A 17,045-nucleotide genomic window follows, 5' to 3' on the forward strand; every position below is an offset into this window, starting at 1 on the left:
TCCATGATAAAGGAAAAATAAAATAACCAACCTAAATGATGTTGACTTCATGACATACCTGGGTAGAACTGGCCCTTAGCATGGTTGTCCCATAAGTTCACGTATTATTTCTTCTCTTTCCAGCCTTCTTGTGCATGTCATAAAGATCTGCTGTTACATTTGGTTTCAGAGATCTTATTCTTTTTAATTAACCTTTTGACAGTTTTACTTATAGAAGCTATCATGTTCTTTCCTTAGCAATGTGAGGGATTTTTTAGCATTCCAATTCTTAATTCCTTTAGTTTTTGACTTAAAAATCTTTCCCTCCAATCTTTTTACTTCAGCCTTCATCCATGCTGTTGGAGTACTTTATCAGGGGAATGATGTTTCTCCTTTATGTTCTAGCTCTGGATGAGTTTATTTACAACTTTTTACCCACATCATTTTTTAAGATCCCCCTATTTTTCTTATTTCCCCATTTTTCTTTTTACCTTTTTTGGGGTGGAAAAGTTTCCCACATACACAAAAGCAGAGACACTAAAATAAGGAACCCCTATGCACAAATCACCCAAGTTCAATAGTAACTCATGACCAATTCTGTTTCATTCACTCACCTACTTATCCCACATAAGGATTTCACTTAAAAACAGAAACTTCTCATGTCTAGTATTTACTAATGTACAGTAGTCCTCAGTGCCTTTTTGGATCCACTAGTGCGGATCTTTACAATAAATTTTGTAGAGCATTACTAACTTCTCCATGTTACCTCCCAAGGCTTTCATTACACTCTATAATTTCTATAGTTGTGTCCAATTAACACTCAGTAAACATCTTGATTCAATAATTTCAAATGGGAGATACATTCCTAACTCCTAGGAATGCAGTCACAATAATTCTGCTCTTCCATATAGTCTTTGAAAGTGACACCTCTGTTTTAAGTGTTCTTCAGGACTTTCACACAGCTTTGGCTGAATGCACATGTCATTCAATTAAACTTGAACACAAAAGAATTATTTAAGAATAGTGAAAACTCCAGATTTATTCATTATATTGTCAAATCATTTCCCCTTATCCTGACTTCAATTATACTTTAACTGGTTATCTTTTGGTAGAAAAAGTATCGCAAAATTCTATTATGTTCCTTGATCTTTAATGGCATACAGGTGATGCCTAAAAACTGTAAAATGTGGCACACACACACACACACAAAATTAATACCAAACCTCAAATTCTCTTTTAATAAAAAAGACATCTTTTCTGAAATCTGTCAAATCAATCTGAAATCTGATCAGCTCTTAGCTACTAAAATAAAAAATTATATTGGCTTAATTTCTGATTTCATTTTCAATTTTAACAGGCCAGAGGTGACTGATTCTCTGGTCCCTAAGCCAGAGAAACTTAACTCTGAGATTATTTTAATTACTCATCAAAATTCACCTAAAAATTCTCCTATTACTAGCATTTTCTCTCAACCTTTTGACTCTTACCAACATCTCCAGTTTACTGAAATACTTTGTACTTACTTCTACTTCTGCTTATCCTACTAGAACTGTCTTGAAGTTTGAATGGCATAGTGAAGCAGGTCTCAAACTTTTTGATTTGAAGAGCGCTTTATACTCTTAAAAATTATTGAGGACCCCAAAGAGTGTTTGCTTTCTGAGTTCTATCTGTTGATAGTTATCATAACAGATATTAAAAGCAGGAACTTTTTTTTTTTTTTTTTTTTTTTTTTTTAATGGAAAGACAGAGAGAAGGAAGGAAGGATAGAAGGAAGGAAGGAAGGAAGAAAGGGAAACATTTTTTAAACATTTTCTTGTTTTATTGTATTCTGTTTCTCCGTTTTTGTTACATGGGCTGGGGCCGGGAATCGAACCGAGGTCCTCCGGCATAGCAGGCAAGCACTTTGCCCGCTGAGCCACCGCGGCCCAAAAGCAGGAACTTTTTAAAGCACGGTAACATACAATCATAATCCATTAGTCTTCAGAGTTATATAAATTCTACTAGTGAGAAGAATGACAGTGAAAAGGCAAATCACATTTTAGTATTATCAAGAAAACAGTTTTGATGTTATGGACATTCTGAGGATGTCTCAGGGACTCCCAAGGATCTCTGGACAACATTTTGTGAACATTGTCATATATACTTGGTATGATGCCTTATTCATATGGAGTACTCAATGCATTTATTCACTTCAGAGAAAGAAAATGCTGTAATGTACAATAGGTATATTTTTAAATGAATGCTGATACTGTAGTTGGATTATACACTACAACACTTGGAAAATTTATAGTTTTTAGTCGTTTACTACTCATCTTTTCCTGATGACATCTCCAAAAAGTTACTAATGAAATATGTATATATCACACTATTTAAATTCAAAACATCAATCTAAGTAAGTAGCTTAACACTAACACTTCATTTCTGCAGAACTGTTTCTTCTAAAATATGCCTCTATTAAAACAATATTCAATTTATACAGTTAAGCAATTTAATGAAAGAATATTTACCAAAAAAATTCAAAAGTGAAGGAAAACTTGTTCAAGAATACTTTAAATACCCAATACATAATTGCTTTTGAAATGTATCTTCCCTTGAAATCTGGATTTTACAATGGAAATAACTTAGGGGGCACAATATTATTTGGAATATCAAGGCATATTATGAAAAAATAGGAATTGAGAAAAACATTTTTAAACCTAGGCTAACATTCTTCTTTCAGTGCAGTAAACCCAAGATATTTTTTTATAAAACAAAATGCCAGAGAAATGTCATTTCATTTCTATGCAATATTATGCTTTAGTAAAAAAATGTCCACTATTTTCCTGTGGGAACAATTTGGGCTCAAAATACATGCAATTTATCTCCTTTTAGTAAGTTTACCAGAAAGCTTACCAAAAAGTGGAATGTAAATTGTGAGACTACAATCATTGTTATTAGTCTCCTCACTTTTCCATTTATTATCACCATCTAGGGTACTGTACTACTAAGTCAGGTGATCTATTTTTCTGCCAAATGATCCTTCTTCATTTTAGGCAGCTGGAGCACAGTGCAAAAGTGAAAGACAGTCACTGTCTGCCCTTCACGCCACATCATTTCTCTTCCATTATTTCCTTCCCTGAGCTGATAAAACTGAAAAGCTACTAAAACCATCTTTAGGCAATTCTAAACCACTGACGTAATCTAAGCTTTTATGGACTTTTAAAGTATCTAAGAATAGATTCCACAATTTCCCTCAGTATATTCTTCTCTTGGTAAGTACTTTGCCAATCAAGTAAAATCTCTCTAGGTTTAATCTAAATTATTTCTGCTGTCATAAAAATATAAAAACTTACAAATTAATTCATGATGCACTATTTATACCATCATAATAAATCCTGAACAAGAATTCTGTATTGTATTTTTCTTATAAAAGTTAAATCCTTGGGAGATGACTATCAGGGATAAACTGGGCCCTGACACAGTGGGGTCAACAATGCCATCCTGACCAAAAGGGGGAAAAGAAATGTAACAAAGAAGGTATCAGTGGCTGAGAATTCAAAGAAGGTCGAGGCTGCTCTGGAGGTCATTCTTACACGTTTCAGTTTAGACACTGCTACCTATTATAACTTGCCAACCCCAACCGAAACCATTCCTGCCAATCCTAAAGAATACGTACGGCATTATATGAGATTCTACAAAGATTTCATGCACTATGGTAACATTCCAAAACCTACAACTTCCAGATGGGTCCCGGGACCAGATAAGTCCTAAAATGCAGAGGGGCCAGCCTTTCCAGAACATCAACTAGTTCTATCTCCTTATCCCATATTACTGACAGCCCCTCCCAACATGAAAAAGTTAGACTGGGCATAGCCCAAATACTCCTGAAGAGTGGGAGAAAGATCAAAGGTGATGGTGGAGTTATACAGAGAAGGTCGGGTTTAACAAACGAGTATGAGTGCTGAATCATTATGCTGGTATTTTTTTTTTAGCCTCCAGTATTAGAGCAGCTAGAAGTAAAAAAAAAAAGCACAGGATTATAACTCATACCAAACTCTGAAATCTGTTCTACAACTAACTGTTGCAATGTACACTGAAATTTATTGCTTTGATGTATATCCGTTATTTAAAAAGGAAGAGTATAAGAAAAATAGGATGTAACAAATGAGTATGATTGCTAAATCATTATATTGATATTTCTGTTGGTTTCCACTGTCTTGGAGTAGCTAGAAAAAACAAATGAAAAATCGTGGAGCTGTGACCCATACCAAACTTTAAAATCTGTTCTATAACTACTTCTTAAAAGGTACATAGAAATTTATTGCTATTTTGTATATACATTTCACAATAAGTGAAAAAAAAAGTTAAATATCAGCTGTAACAAATTTAGCATTTTCCCTTTATAAAAATTATATGAAACATGTTATATACATTATATTTATTGGTCCCAGTGGATTATTTTTAGATATATATTTTAATGATTTATATCTGTAGCTAGGGCAGAAGACCTGATCAAAACAACGTGGCTTATGCATACTGAAGTTGGGGGACAAAAATGCCTACTCTACTCCGAGAATTATTATAAGAATAAAATAACGTAAAATTGCCTATAAACTGAGAAAAGGAAGGTGTCACAGGATCCTTTCCATGTGACATGATCCTAATCACCTGGGCTATCCAAATATTTTGAATGATTCAGCAATTTTATAAATATCCCAAGACAGTCCTAATACTGTATTATTCCTAACCCTCCTTCCACTGAAACTGATGGAAACACAATCACCTATGTGATGGAGACCCCAGTCCTAAATCCAGAGGCAAAAAGTGATATAAACTATATACCTCTCTCTCTTCCCCTCAGGTCATATTTTTCTGACATACAAAGGCTACTTTGCCTGTTTTATTACCTTATCACAACTGAAGAATTAAATTGTTCTTTAAAATTAATTTTAAATCATTTATAAATTTTATAAATGATTTTTAAAGTAAATTTTTAATTCTAGAACAATCTAGATTTATGGAAAAATTGCAAAGATATTACAGAGTTCCTATATGCCCTACTCACTCATTTCCCCTATTATTACCATATTACATTAAAATGATATGCTTGTTACAATCAAACTGATGCAGAAACATTAATATTAACAAAAGTCCATACTTTATATTTAGATTTCCTTAGTTTGGACTTCGTGTCCTTTTCCCATCCAGGATCCCATATCACTTCAGTTATTATGTCTCCTTAGGCTCTTGGCAGTGACAGTTCTATGATTTTTAAAGACGTAGTATCTGTTTTTTCTCCTCATTACCCATTTTAAAAACTTCTATCCAAAGTCAATTACATTATTTATTTTTCCTGTTCAAGACACCTGCTGGTTATTAATCTCACATATTACCGAACAGGGAAGTGGTGAGTGGTGAGATTCTAAAGATCTAATTTCTGAAGTATTGGATCCTGGGAGGTGGGGGTAGGGAGTGGGAGGTTGGGCTTGGGTAGGGGAACAGGACCAATTCTACATCTTATTTCCCGATTTGAAAATAAAATTCTACTTTCAACAAGAATGATATTTGCTATTTTTACATGAAATAGTCCATTACTACTCTTCCACCAACCTTCCCTTCAATTTCTATTTTGACCTCTCAAATCCATTCTGTTTTCTATCATTAGCAATTGCATTTTATTCAATCTGTTCTTTAGAGAAACTTTTTAATTAAAAGTTTGCTCTGTCTTAATGATACTTTTCTTATAATCCTCTCAAAAAATCATTTTTCTCTCTCCAAACCCTTTCCCAAAAGGAAAAGATGCATTATTCATCACTTTACCGCCCAATGTTACTCTCAAAATGCTGTCTACCGGTATCAAGTAGACTGACATCTAATATCATTGTCATCCAATCATACTATCTTCTTTCTCATCAAAATAGGCATTGGATCACTAGTATATCTTCTTTCTTTACTTAAAGACATTAAACTGCCTGATATTACTTCCTCTTCTTCTCTAAGGCCCTGTCATCATTCTGCGTGATCTTTCAAATACTCTGGGTCCTACAATTTCTCAAAAACTACTTTGATTTTAATTCTGTTGATCCATTTCAGCAACATCTCTTTGCTACATCTTAGATTTATCTTTTGCTTTTGCAATTTCTGACATTTAAATTTATTTTCCTGACTCCCTCATTCCATCTTCTTCCTCCTATTCCCACAATACCACTGAAACCACTTTGGGCTTTTATGGCGACCAGTGTCCTTTCTATTCTACCTTGGTCTAATTTGCTTTGCAGACCTAGGCCTTTTGGTCCAGCACTATGTTTGCTTGCTATTACCCATTTAATGCTCTGCAATGCCAAATTTGGATAAATCCAGTTATGTTTTCTCTAGGCTTTCATCTAGGTTTGGCAAGTAATACAGAGAAAACATACACAGCAAACTGGATTCCACAAACATTTTGTTATCCAATTTTAGCCAATTTTCTAATCCATTTTCAAAAGAGATCCAAATAACATCAACTAAACTTAAGTCCTGTATCCTACTTTAAACCTCTTTGTTAGCAAGTGTCAAATAAGATTAAAATGAGAGCTCTCAAATTTTTTCAGTAAGTTTTATAAGTTCTCCCTTCTTTGACCCATTGCTACCTTCTCCCTATCTCCATAAAGATATACTATGGTGAAAGGAAACATGGGCTGAATAGCCAATGACTTCAGTTCTGGCTGCAGCTCTGTCCCTAAATTCCTATGTGAGCTTGATAAAAATACCTTCTAGTTCTTACAAGTGTTCTGAAAAGTATCATTATTTCCAAGTCCCAACATTTCCACTGTACTTCTGATTCTATCTACTATAATCAATTGTAGGATTCATGTGAACCTTAAAATCAAATACTAATATATACTGAGTATTTTATTATATGCTAGACCTGGCGCAAAGTGCTGTGCATATATTAACACACTTAATCCTCACACTAGCCTCAGAAAAGAGAGAATATTATTATATCTGCTACAAATGTGAAAGTTAAGGCAGTGAAGCTGAGTCAGATTTTGAACTCAAGAAGGCTAGATTTGGAACTCATGCTCTTAATGATGGCTGCATACTATTCTTACTGTAAACATTTCCCCTTAGGGCCAAGCTTTATTTCTAAACTACCATCCTATTTCTCCTTCTATGGCACATTTCTTAAAAAGAATAAATACTTTATCACACTTACATTCATAATCCCTGGTAATTTAATTTACACCCACTCTCATGAATAATCTGAAATGAACAGTCACTAAATTTTAATCCTACATTTCTGATTCCTTAATCTCTAGCTTCCTTTATTTTACCTAAAATATGAACGCATAAAGTACCATTTTCAACTCTACTACTTTTGCTCACTTACACTTGGGGAATATTAGTTTTAAATACACCTCTGGCTTCTCAATTTACAGCTCCATGGAACTCCTGCCCAAAACTAAGGCTGAATTTCCCACTGTTTAGTGGACTCCTCCACAAGAATTAACCCCACGTTTAATTTTTCATAACTAATCATATCAATGTGATCCCAAGTTCTATTACTTTTACCTTCAATTTTTCCCAAATTTAAAATGCTCCTTTTCATACCAAATACATACCCCTAGTTTAAAGACTACTATAATAGCCTCCCCTATTTGGTATACACGGTCTCCATTTTCACCTTTCAAGTGAACTGCAGGGCCATAGTTGGTTTCCTAAAACTCAATTAGGTTTTCCTTTTCGTCAGGAACCCCTTTGAAAACATGATAAAAGCCCAAGTACCTAACCCTTTGTATCTAACCCAGAGTAATATCTTTTGACCCTTACATGATCCTAGCAACAAATATTTCTTCTAATATTTCTATTACATCTGTGGCCTATGATATCTCCAAAGTACTCCAAAGACTCCTCAAAGAATATAAGAACTCCAGTACAACATTCACTCTTTAGGACATCAGTGTTTTCTAAGATATTGCCCCATACTAGTTTTTTACAGCATCGATGGCTTTCATATTAACCCAAAAGCCCACGTCTCATTCATAACTGAAAGTCTGTCAGTCCTTAAACATGACATACTTAACTACATTTGCTCATACTGTTTTTTAATTAATGCTAATTATTCTTATCCAAATCAAATGGCCTTATGCCCATAAAATCCTCCCAATTCCACTTTTGATGACAAATCACTCATCTCATACTTTAATGCCACACAAACTCTATTATATATTTTAGTTAATAAATATATTATAAAATGCTTTAGTACAATGTAATGGTCTCACATTAGACCTACTCATGTTTGCTGTCTCCACCAGATTATGAGCTTTGTGAAAACAGAAACTTGGCTATTCCTTTGAGTTCTTGAAGTGCTTAGAACGGTATTAAATGACTGCTGAATAAAAATTGAATAACCTGTCAGGTATCAGAAAATAAAACTTAACATACAAAATGGATTCTGTGGCATGGGGGCCCCTTCAGTTTCTCTCCCTTGGCAGCTCCTCTGACAGGATCTGATGGGCTGGCAAGATAGATGAACACGAACATGCCGATACCCCACCTGCCAGAGGTCAGACCAGATAACCGTGAAAATGAAGTCACGGATCTGCACCAGCTTGATCTCTCCCACTCACCCCCACCCTTCTTGGTGCAGTTTTTCCTTTAAAACCACAAGCTGTCAGAAAGAAAGTTGGAGTCATTTTTTGCTAGCAGGTTTTGCTGGCTCCCACCCGCCTGCTCTCCCCTTGCTTTCATTCTGTCTGTTTCTTTCTCTCTAGCAATAAACTATTAAGCTTTAACTTGCTGTCTCATGTGGAATCCTTTAACCAATCTCTGCCTAACATATACCAGGAAGCCACTTGGTGAGGCAGATTTTTTCTAGGGATGTGTAATACTCATGGCTAGTACTAAGGTGGTAACAAAAGAAAACTAAAGAGATGAAAAAAGGGACAACAGATTCAGAGAGAGAGTTACCACTTTCAAAGTAAAATCTAAATAAAGAGGGAAAAGAGCCTATAGATACTAAAAGGAACAGAAATAAACAGCTAGGAAAAACTGTGGGGGAAAAAAATGGAAAAAAAATCTAAATGAAATTTCCTATATGAATCTATCATTTTCTTAATTTATCTTTAGAACAGTTAATGAAAATGTTTTGCATAATTTTTACCTCCTTTAAAACAGATATTTTATACTACAATCACATAAACATATATAGTCTTTTCCTACCAATTACAGGGCAACAGTAATATACTTCTTTAAATGGCTTTTATTTGTTTTAGCCACAACATCAACAACTGGTTAACAGCATTCATCTCTGGATGATAATGAATAGCCCAAGTTTATTAAATAATATGCAAAAGACAGCAATGAATAGGTATTTCTTTTAAAAAATTAAAAAAATAAAGAGAAAAATACCTATCATTATATATGTATTTTCTAAGAAAACAAATGAGTGCTGTTCACTGTTCCAATGTTAATTTACAGTAAGTCTGACTTCTAACTTGTCTCCACTAATCACTACAGGAAAAAAACTATAATCACTCAACATGATAGCAATGTTTCACAAAAGATAAATATATTTTTAATTTGTTTGTTTTTCAGGGGTGTATGGTCTGGGAATCCCAGGTCTCCCACATGGAAGGCAGGCATCTGAACCACTGAACTACCCGTGCACGCCAGATACGTTTTTTTAATAGCACATCTAACAGAATAAGAATCAAAGAGTACACGAGCACAGACTACATATACATGTATTAAGAGAACAGCTGAGGAATGTGACTGACATCCCTTAATTTAGTAAATGACACAGATACTTGAGGTTATTTTTTTCTCAGAATTAGGTAAGATAATCTATTGGTATTTATTGAGAAAATATTAATGCTTTCTGATTCTTTACTGTATAGGGATTAATGCTTTTCTTTGAGAGAAACACCCGTAAATTCTATTCTGAATTTTAATTAGCTCTATTTGGGGTCACTGGGAACAGAGAGATAAACAGATCTCACTTCTAGACTACGTCACCACATCGAACCACTTTGGAGCTACCAGAACCCAGAAATAACCTGTTTCTAAAACTCAAAGCACAAGTTGGAGAAAACTGATGCTGTACACATTCAAAAACCGGTTAAGTAGTTAACTAAAAACAAATAAAAGCTGGGCATCAAATCCTTCAACTTAAAATTAGTAAACAGATGCAAGAATATAATTAATTAATCCTTCACAAACTATATTTCAAGGTAAATAAACAAACCTAGGTGACGGAAGAAAATTCTACTCTATAAAAGGTTTCCAGCTAAAAAATGTAGAAGAAACATGTGAATAGGGGAAAGGGGGCAACACCATTTCCAACCCTTAAAGAAATAAGTTAGGGTCAGCAATCATTAGGATACATTATGAAAGAAAATAACTGAAAGAATCAAATGGTATACTATCTGAGACCATCATCAGTGTTAACAAAAAAAAAATGGGGCAATCAGATGTGCCTCCTCAGGAGGCAGGATATGAAGTACAAAGAAACCCCTACCAAAGTATTCTAAAACAAACAAACAAATGAACCTGAATAATCAAGTCTTTGGAGCCAACTTCCAGTTTACATACAAAATTCAGCAGATAGAGGAACAGGTTAGACAACACTACAGGGAACAATCAGACTTGAATGAAGGCGGTGGGACACTCTTAAAAAAGGTAAACAGAGCTTTCTTACAGGTCAATGGATGGGGTGAGGGCAAGAGCACTGTTACAGGTTAAAAGAGATTTAGGAACCTTAACAAAGAAAGGGCTTCTGGGGCCCTTTGTTAGGATCCTGTTCCAAACAAAACAACCCTTAAAATATCATTTTTGAGACAATTGGGAAAATGTGAATAGTAGTTTGTACTTTCAAGTCATCTGACTGATTAAATATAATTGGAGGCAAAGAAACAGAAAAGCTACCTCTCCACCCAGGATCTGAACTCAAACACATTTAAGTATACCCAGATGAGCAAATGTGCACAGCTCCTCAGGATCCCAGCAAGTGGTATTTATTGTGGTCTGTTCGACAATACCTGGAGTTTCCTGTTCCTTTATCCTTTATTAACAAGTCGAATGCAAATCTGTAAACCTCTCAGAATTGATATTTAAAATCTTGATGCAAACAACTACCTACTACCTTCATTTAGCTATTGTTAGTGTATCTGCCCAGTGTCTAACAGAATGCCTAGGACCTAGAAGCTATTCAATAAAAACTGACTCTTTTCTATAAGATAATACAATTTCAACAGCAAAGAGCTTAAGAATATATGTAATCACAAGTAAAGGTCATAAATCACTTACTATTATCTCACTGTGTCCTTAAAAAATAAATTGTACACCATGAAATAGGCAATACTATCACTTCTGAGCCAAATCAAGGGAATCAAAGCTTTAAAAACTAGGCTCCTACAATGATGGAGATTCTGTCAGGAAAAAGTGTTAACAAACTAAAGCATCCATTACAGTCATAATAAATGGCTATGGCCTGAGCCAGATATATTACAAAATAAGAATAAAGCAGCAGTAATGAAGTTACCAGAGTGAACTTCAAATACCAGCGTTTATGTATTGGTATCTCTCTTCAAAGATGTATAACAAATAGACAAAGCTATAGTTATACAGCCATAGTAAATAAATAATTTCTGAGGACTATTTAATTATAAGGTTTTTTCTTTTATTTTGATAGATGTAAACTAAATCCTAAGAGCTAGTTTGTTAAGAGGGCTATCCATTCATCAATCTTGGGTTCCACGTGAACAGAAACCCTGATATAAAGATAATCTAACCAATACTGAAAATCAAGAAACAATTTCCCAAACTGAATAAAAGGAAACTGCAAAATGCCATCATGTTATTAATCACTTCACCCATTTTACTTACAGAACAACATTTTCCCTTATTTTTTCTTCATCTTGACTCCATCAACTATTAGTGGCATATTTTTGCATTGCATTTGTTACAGGGTTCAAATCCATTGTAGAACAAAGTGAAATAAAATGATTAAGACAAAATGCAAATGAATAGCAAAATAAATTTAACAGAAATTCTTTTGCATTTAAATCTTTTAAGAGGCTATATACTATAGCTCTGAGAAATCCATATGCTATCTCCCATTACATACGTTTTATCTGTTAACATTTCACTGCTTCTATGCAGCACACTAAGCTACAACAATCAGAATGGCCCTGTGGAATATGCATAAGAGCTCTACTCCTTGAAAGACAGCATGGCATCAAGTCTGAAGTGTAAATATTATATTAAGTCAACATTTCTTCATCAGAGCTTTTTGTCTTTTGTCTTGGAAGAGTGGTGTGGGAGGTAAAAGAAAACAAAAAGGATATATACTTTTCATTACATTTATGAAGAAAACTTTAGCTTTTTTCCCCCAACTACATTTATATGGTTTCTTACCTGAGAAAAACAAAACTCATAAAATTGAACAGAATTTCTAAACTTCGAAAAAGGGGGGATTCATTATACTTACTTGAGTTTAACATGTACTCTCCCATTTGGCAAAAATCGAAGAAAAGTGGTAGGGCAACAAAAATCATACCTAAGAGAGATGTTTCCTTGGCAAATGCTGCAGCAATAGCTGGGTCCAATGCAGGTTGTCCATCTCCAGATGGAAGGTCAGGTCTTGTATAATCCCTACTTTTATCATTGTTGTATTTTACATTCAAATTCACAAGTTTGGAAAAATCAATCCTTAGGGTACAGCAAGCATTATATATATTCTGACCATCTAGAGCCTGTAAAAGTAAATAAAATATATCAGCAATGCTTTCAAAAATAAAACTCAACAAAGAAAACCTATACACAAAAGACATTAAGAAAGGGACCAAATTTCATATAGCTATATATATATCACTAAACAGTATCTTCCTTAAATAGAAAGTGCTCTTAAATTTTAAATACATTCAGTTAAGTACTCATGCTAATACTTTTAATTCAACAAAACTAAATAGTTTTATTGAAAAAAAAAAACTAAAAAGGGCTACAAATACAGTGAGTCCTACTACTGAAGTAGTACCACTATAGTAATAGTTTACACAATATTTTAAAGTTAATTATGTAATACTTATATTTTTGGTGGATGGCAGTACTTATACAAATTGGTATATAATCTTTTGATGCCACATGTTACGAGGTTGCCTCAAACTAAATAAGTATCTCTGTGATACATTATAGCAATAAACGTGAAACTGAGCAGAAAATCAGTATGATCCTTAGCTTCAGGTATTCAACCTGAGCAGGAATAACTTGAAAAAATTAGCAAATCTATGCCATTCCAGAAAAGTTCTGGAACAGAAGAGTATTAACTCCAGAGTTGAAAGTCTGGACTCAATTAAGTCATCCTGAGCAAGTTATTTAACCTCTCTGAGTCTCAATTTCTTAACCTGATTATAATGGCTACCATGTTTCCTCACAGAGTTATTTTGAGGATTAAATAGAAGACCACATGTGAAAGTACACCGTAAATTAAAAAAGACTATGCAAATATGACTGTCTAATTATTTTGGTTTATTCTGCTCCTATATAATCATCGTTTCTAGTCCAGTTGGATATAACCCTGGAACAAATAAGAAAACGGGAATTATACTGTTAGTTTTTCATTAAACAAATGCATTTACTATAATAATATAACAGTTCAAAAATGAAGATCATGCTTAGTTCTATAAATTATTATGCAAATCACACACATCTTCTGAAAACACACAAAAAAATCAAACCTAATGTTTACATAGACCAAGAATCGTTATGTGTGTGAAAGTAAATTCGGAACTATATTACTTTAAAAGTAGACTACATATATTTTTTATTACAAACGATGTTTAAAAGAGAATTCCTGTATTACTGTAGTACTACTACTTTAATAGCTATATGGTTGACTAAGAAAAGTAACTAGTTTGACTTAAAAATGGGAGTGTCTTGTTATGGAAAAAATAAACCTCTAAAGCGGCTTGGACATATGAAGGCTGTAATTTGTTCAAATATTCCCACACTCTGGAAATATAAAACCCTTCCCCTTAATACACAAAATTAAATTCAATGTAACTATTTATCAAGCTAAAAACTAACCTAAACAATAATTCTAGAACTTTTAATTCAAGGTCACCCATTTCAATACAGCATTGGTGAACACTCACCAAAAGGAACTACACACACACTGGGGACTGAATTACATTTGGGTTAGGCAAGAAACCTATCAGCACCAAATATTAACTCTATCTGCCAGAATTATACAGCTACTAATTTAATACCCAGCTATAAAAGCAAGCAAAGTACTAAGCAAAGACAGGTGTTCATTTATCCATGCAGCATTCCTATAAGGAAAATGTGAGCCAAGAAATAGAATCTACGTCCCCTCACAATATGAGTACTTACTTGAGTAGCATAATTTACTTTTAGGTGACTACTTCAATAACATTAAAGAGAAAAAGATATCTTGGAATTAAAGATCTGGTTTTGAGTCATAGTACCTAAATTAGTGCTAAAAGTAAAATACTGACTTACTAAGTTAACAACAACATCAGTGAAATTTCTTTGGGGCTGAAGTTTTTTTTTCAAGCCATACTGAGGTTAACTGATACTGCCAAATGCCTAAGGCAAACATGCCAGTTTTCAGAAGGCCCTCTAATAAACCTTTGACTTTTCTCCTTATAACTTAAAACAACAACAAAAACTTTATGTAGGTAGAAAGAAGATACACAAGTATATCTAAGGTGAAAGAGCTAGAAATCAGCAAATAATATTATGTAATTTAAAGTCTGTTAACAGAGGAGATGAAAACAGGAACCTAGGCGTTCTCAAGTCAACTGAAGTTAAGGGAATACAAACAAAGGTACAAAAAAAAATCAGATCAAAATAAAATACACATGCAAGAAAGAATATTTCAACAAATGTCACTTCAAGCTCAGGTATTTGCAAAATCCAAGGAAATTGTAGCACAAAATTCAGTCCTATGCTTAGCAATCAAGAATGCAGTGATATTGCTGGAGTAAAGATTTCTAATAGTTTTTACTGTTTGCAGAAAGACCTCCAAATCTATCTACTCACAGGGAAAGATAAGGGTGTAAGTAAAAACAAGAACTGTGGCTAAACTATGATAATCAAAACTTAGGTCAGTACACAAATAAATGAGCACATTGAAACTATGCATGTGGATTGAAATTACGGAAAGCCACAAGGAAACTCCTGCCCCTTTATCTTGATTATGTTTACCACTTACTTAGGTCTCTTACTTTTTTGAGATTGGTGAGAGAGAAAGATTTAACAAATGCTCAGGGAAACTTTAAACTCCAAATTCCCTAAATATATAACACCAATTTTTAGAAGCTTTGAAAAATTATCAATATCCAGAACATGACAGATATATGATCTCATGTATATGAAACAGTTAAAATATGCAAATTCATAAAGTCAGATATTAGAATACAGATTACCAAGGGTCATGTGGAGAATGGGGAGTTAATGTTTAATGGGTAGGAGTTTCTGTTTGGGGCAATGGAAAAAGTTTTGGTAATGGATGGTGGTGACAGTGGTACAACTTTGTGAATGTAATTAACACCTCTGAATTGTATAATTGAAGGTAAATAGAAATTTTAGAATGTATAGATGTTATTAGAATAAAAATTTTAAAAAAGCAAAACAAAACAACAATCTGTAGTGGTCTGATATACTCAAGAAAAACATGTTCTTGAATTTAAACCAATCCTGTGGTTATGACCCAATGAAAGCAGGACCTTTTGATGACCTTACTTCAGTTAAAATGTGGCCTGCCACAGTCAGGATAGGTCTTAATCCTATAATTAAGAAAGAGAAAAAGCCACAAAAAGCAAGAGACTGGACATCAACCGAACACAGAACAGAAAGGCGAGACCAGGAGACATGTACAATGCGCCCTGTCTGCCATGGTACAGAAAAGCCAAGGATCATAGGCAGCTGGCTCCAGAATGCCAGTCTTTGGGAAGAAAGCATCGTCTTGATGATGCCTTGATGTAGACTTTTTCTTATCCTCAAAACCATAAGCTAATTAATTCCACTGTTAAAGCCAACCCATTTCATGGTATTTGCTTCAGCAGATAGAACTATTAAAAAAAAAAAAAAAATCCAGGATGAAAAAATGGTTTTATGTCAGTAAAATAAGCCAGAACAATTATGTACCACTATAAAAGAATCCCAGACTAGTAAATCAGGTGGGCTTTTCCTAAAACATCCTAATGCCAACGGTTTGATCATAAATCTTCCTGCCGTATGAATGCAGAATTCATTAATTTAAACACTAGCAGACCTCTAAAATTAAGCGGATGCCAAAGAGAATCCTTATCCAAGAAAATGGGAAAGGATGATTTCATTAGGTCTCTTAAAGAATCTGTATAAAGCAATGAGTACTGAGTATGAAGAATGAATGGCATGATCTTACTGCTGCAAATATTTATCTCATGTTTATTTTTATTAACAATTAATGAAAAACAGTCTCCTGGAAGGACTCAATAATGAGAAACAACCCACTTATATGCTAAAATAAAATGACCACATATAAGGGTCTTCAAAAGATACAATGTCACCATCCAATGTCAACTACAGATCTTCCTAATTTTAAAAAAAATGCTCTTGGAAATCTGTTTATAATAAGATAAAAAGAGCCATTTTCTACTCATGTGTTAATAATTTCAGGGCTGCATAAAACAGCTGTTAAACTCCCCTTGTGAAAGATTACACCAGGGTCTCACTATTATGAAGTCTGTGATATTTTTATGGAGTATGTAATTCTTCTCCTCAAAAACGTAAAAGCTTGATTAGTAAGTCAAGGGAAGGCCTATTTTTTGGTCCAAAACAGTGTTTGCCAACAAACAAGATTTTGTAAAAGGTATAAGGTGCATTCTTATCTTATAAAATGTAAAGATCATGGAAAACATTTACTTTTTATTTGAAGATTATGATTACTACCATGGCTTGTGATTATGCTGACTCTGAATATTAACTCTCAATAAACATATTATCTCCTATGGGTAACGAGGTTTTCAACAGATTGGATTTCAATAACCAATGTCAGGACAAATTTAGGAGACTGTTGGATTCCTTCCACTAACCCTCACTAA

The 17,045-nt window shown here is 33.9% G+C and overlaps 1 protein-coding gene across 4 annotated transcripts in view; it reads right to left on the reverse strand.

Moving 5' to 3' along the window:
• The window catches only part of PTBP2 (polypyrimidine tract binding protein 2), an 82,040-nt gene that overhangs the window by 9,648 nt on the left and 55,347 nt on the right, over positions 1 to 17,045 (reverse strand). For all 4 annotated transcript variants that reach the window (XM_077120177.1, XM_077120176.1, XM_077120174.1 and 1 more), the window contains exon 8: positions 12,497 to 12,692. In XM_077120177.1, the coding sequence (XP_076976292.1) occupies positions 12,497 to 12,692 (196 nt within the window). The remainder of the gene's footprint in view (positions 1 to 12,496; positions 12,693 to 17,045) is intronic.

This window comes from Tamandua tetradactyla, chromosome 11 (assembly GCF_023851605.1).
Source record: "Tamandua tetradactyla isolate mTamTet1 chromosome 11, mTamTet1.pri, whole genome shotgun sequence".
NCBI classification, from domain to species: Eukaryota; Metazoa; Chordata; class Mammalia; order Pilosa; family Myrmecophagidae; genus Tamandua; species Tamandua tetradactyla.